This window comes from Myotis davidii, unplaced genomic scaffold (assembly GCF_000327345.1).
Source record: "Myotis davidii unplaced genomic scaffold, ASM32734v1 scaffold75, whole genome shotgun sequence".
NCBI classification, from domain to species: Eukaryota; Metazoa; Chordata; class Mammalia; order Chiroptera; family Vespertilionidae; genus Myotis; species Myotis davidii.
Window position 1 is genome coordinate 328,446 of NW_006286977.1, and position 3,840 is coordinate 332,285.

Sequence of the window (3,840 nt, forward strand, 5' to 3'; positions counted from 1 at the left end):
CCGTCCCATGTCCATGAGCCCCGAGCAGACCCTGCTCCCACGGGAGGCAGGCCCCAGGAGTCTCAGGACCCCGTGGTGACCCACACAGGCAGGCTTGCCCTAACCACACCAGCCTGGCTCGGGTTGGGATGGGCGCAGTGGTTTTGGGACCCGTGCCAGCTCTAAGTTGTGAAAGCCCCTGCCTGCCATGATCAAGCCTCTCCTTCCTCACTGAATGGGTTCCTCCATAACGCTCAGGCCCTTGCTATGTGCCGGGCGCTGTCCTGGAAGTGACAGAGGGTCAGGGACGTGGCCTTCCACCCAGGTTGCTGTGTCGGGGGGTGGCCACTTATAAATCCAGGTTATTGCCTTGTTGAGCCCCACCCTCCACCCCCACCCCACAGCCTGGGCAAGCTGCAGGCTCACCCAATTTAGGGAGATGAGAAGGTACAGGAGAAGGGGGGAAGTCAGTGGTTTACAAGACAGCACCTGAGTTATCTCATTGAAGAGGGGCAGTGCCTGAAGGGTGTTGGGGGCACCTTGTGGATGGTGGACGATGTTGGTAAGGGTCCTGGCTCCTGCTATGGCTCAGGTACAAGATTTGGGGATTGATGACCCAGTTGTGGAAGCTGTCATTATCCAAAGGCCTTTTGGTTGGCACCCTTCTTCTTACTGTTTCCTTCTCATGATCAGCCTTTGAAATAGCAAAGCCAACTCCCTAGTGTGGCACCCAAGGCACTCAGCCCCTCTCCTGTCTCCCTCCCTGACTTGCAATCCAACCACAGCCACACTTTCACCTTCCCTGCTGCTCCCTCCGTTCCTTGGAAACACCCCACCAGACTCCGCGCTTCGAGCTTCGGCATTCTGCAGGCAGGTCTTTTTGTCTGCTTTCTCCAGCGCCTGGCAGAGCAGGTGCTCAAAACACAGTTTTTGAATGGCGCAGTGAATTCCTTCGAAACCCTCAGCTTTCCGACATAAAAGTCGGTGCTAATTGGATCTTATTTTCTTCAAAAGATTTTGCAGCAGCTGAACGTTTTCACACATTTGTAAAGGGCACGAAGAGCACGTATGAAGATCTATCACTCTTTTCTTGTTTGCAAACACATTGCAGACAAGCGCAGGGCTTTCTAGCAGGGGTGAGGCAACAGGGGACCGTCCCAGAGGGTGAGGGAGGTAAGGCTGTGCCTGACGGATGAAACGGGACTCCCACAGGCAAACAAGACCGGGGAAGGCAGCTAAGTGGGGAGAGGTCTGGCAAGAAAGTGCAGACCCAGGGCGTCCCTGGAGAACAGAGAAGGGGAGGAACGGGTGATGGTGGTGGGCTGGGGAGTCTGAATCACTCCATCTACTTTTGCAAACTGTGGAAGGATCCAAGAAGTGTTTCAGAAAGCCAGACCCTGGCGCTCTGTGTAGGGGGAGCTGGAAAGGAAAGGAGCTGTCGGTGATGAGATGATTTGGGAGGTTCTTTCCTTTTAGATGGCCCCAAGACAGGACGAACAAGATGATTCGATGCAACCACATTTATTGAACACTTATTCCATACAGAGCAAGAAAAAAAATGGGATGTGCTTGTTGGAAGCAGACGTTACTGATTCTGGTTTTAAGCCACCCCTGAATCAAAGAAAGCCAAACTAAACAGAACATTAAGGAATTATTCCGCTTCAAATGCCTGACAGTTTCCTCAAATGCAGCCCGTGACAGACACAAATACCTCCCAGGAAAGGACACTTTCCACTGCACTTTCCAGGCTTCAGACTGAGACAGGCGCACTTTGTTCAGATGCATTTTATGAAGCGGTTAGTCCACAGGCTGGAATATATTTCACCATCAATAAAAACTCACCTTAATTACATTTTCTTTTAAAAATGCAAATGCAAAATAACTTACCAGATCTTTAATGCAATCCGAGAAGTAACTTAAGTTTTTGGTGACTTGAGACTCCTTCCAAACTCAAGTGGGTGTTCAGACTTAATTTAGGAATTGAGGAAAAGGCTAAAAACTTCTGGAAGAAATCAGAATAAAGTTCCCAGGACTTATTAGGAAGTTTTGGGATGTAGTTCATATTCTAGACACATTTCTGAATGACATCATGTGAGATGGCTCCAGGTGTGTGAGTTGTACACGCCTGTGTTCACTGCATGCTGGAGCTCACCTGCACCAAATCCCCTAATCCCTGTCAGACTCAACCCACAGTCACGAAACTCCAGGTCCCACCACACCTCATATGAGACGAAAACACTGACCACCCACCTGCCCTGGGAGCACTTGTTTTATCTTTCTAGTGTTTTCATTCATTCATTCAATATAGATTTATTGAATATCAATTCTGAAGAGCTCCAGGCCGGGTCAGACTTTGGGGATACAGTGGGGGAGGGGTGTGGTTGTGTGTGTGTGGCAAGGGTAGGGAGCAAATATAGCAGTAAAGCCCAGCAATCCAGTCACTGGGAGCCGAGTCCGGAGGATATTGGGAGTTGGGTCCTGAGGGTGAGGCGTGTGCCAGGCAGGCTGATCCCAGACAAGGAAATCCTTCAGCAAGGGCCCAAAGTACTAAAGGGTGTGGTCCATCCACAACCGTCAAAAGCTTTAGTGATATGGGCTGGGCGTGCAATTACACCGAGCCAAGGAGTTTGGACTTGACCTTGTGGGTAACTGCAAGCCAGGGGAAATGCCTCAGTCAGGACTGGCGTGAAGTAGAGGTGGGGCTCGTGCCTGGTTGAGAATGGCCTGCTCTTTCCTTCTTCATAGGAGGAAGAGCTCAGCACCAACCACCTGCATCCTTGGCATCCTGGGAGCAGCTGGCCTAGAAGGGAGCCCACCTACCAGAACTCTGCCTTCCCTCACCTGGCCCCCCGCTGCCGGCACATCAGGGAATGCCTTGGTCGCACTCTGCAAATATTGCCAGATGTGGCCCTGGCCAGAAGCTCGGTTGGTTGGAGAGAAGTCCAATTAAGGAATTATTCCACTTCAAATGCCTGACAGTTTCCTCAAATGCAGCCCGTGACAGACACAACTGCATTCAAAAGGTAGAAGGTTTGATCCCTGGTCGGGAGGCAACCGGTCAGTGGTTCTCTCTCACATCAGTTTTTCCCTCTCAAATCAATTTTAAGAAATTGTCAGACGTGCCACCTGGAAGGTTTGCACTCAGGGTTCCCTGAAGGATTGAAAAATGAACTAATTGCCATGAGAATAACTTTTCTCTAGAAACTCTTGAAAAATGCATTAAGTTATGGAAAAGTTGAAAAGCCAGTAGAAATTATACTCTTTACCTATATTCAGATATTTATTTTTCTGCACCATTAAACCCTAAATACCTCACTGCATCTTTCTTAGGAAGAAGGGACACAGCCTCCAACACCCCCTAGTCACAATCACATCCTGATCATATCCATGACAATCTGTCATTGAAGCAATGTTATTACCTAAAAAAAAGAGTCCACACTGGAATTTCTTGAATTGTCCCAAGACTGTCCTTCATGGCCTTTTCTCTTAAAATCAGAATCCAAATGGGCATCAGGCATCCCACCTGGTTGTTCCCTTGCATCCAGAACTGCCCCTGCCTTGGTCTCTCCTGGAGGTCTCACAGTTTGGACTCTCCTGGTTGTCTCCTTATGTGAGATCTGGTGTGAACGTTTTTTGGCAATAATACACATCGTTTCCCACGGCACCCAATCAGAAGCCACGTAGCTCACGTCAGCTCCCACTACTGGCCAAGGCTAGCTGCTTGGTTTCCACGGGCTCACATGGTAAAGATGTAAATCACCCTTCATAATTAATAGAATTAGGGTCAGTTTCCTCCTCCTAATGTGTGGTTTGACACTCTGAGAACAACAGGATGCTCTGTTTCCAGCGGCCTTCCCCCCC

General features: G+C 49.5%; 1 protein-coding gene across 5 annotated transcripts in view; it reads right to left on the bottom strand.

The window, feature by feature from the left end:
• Positions 1-1,484: 1,484 nt before the first annotated feature.
• The window catches only part of STX16 (syntaxin 16), a 34,697-nt gene continuing 32,341 nt past the window's right edge, over positions 1,485-3,840 (bottom strand). For all 5 annotated transcript variants that reach the window (XM_006758831.2, XM_006758829.2, XM_015560732.1 and 2 more), the window contains one exon: positions 1,485-1,981. In XM_006758831.2, the coding sequence (XP_006758894.1) occupies positions 1,874-1,981 (108 nt within the window). In that variant the 3' untranslated portion in view covers positions 1,485-1,873. The remainder of the gene's footprint in view (positions 1,982-3,840) is intronic.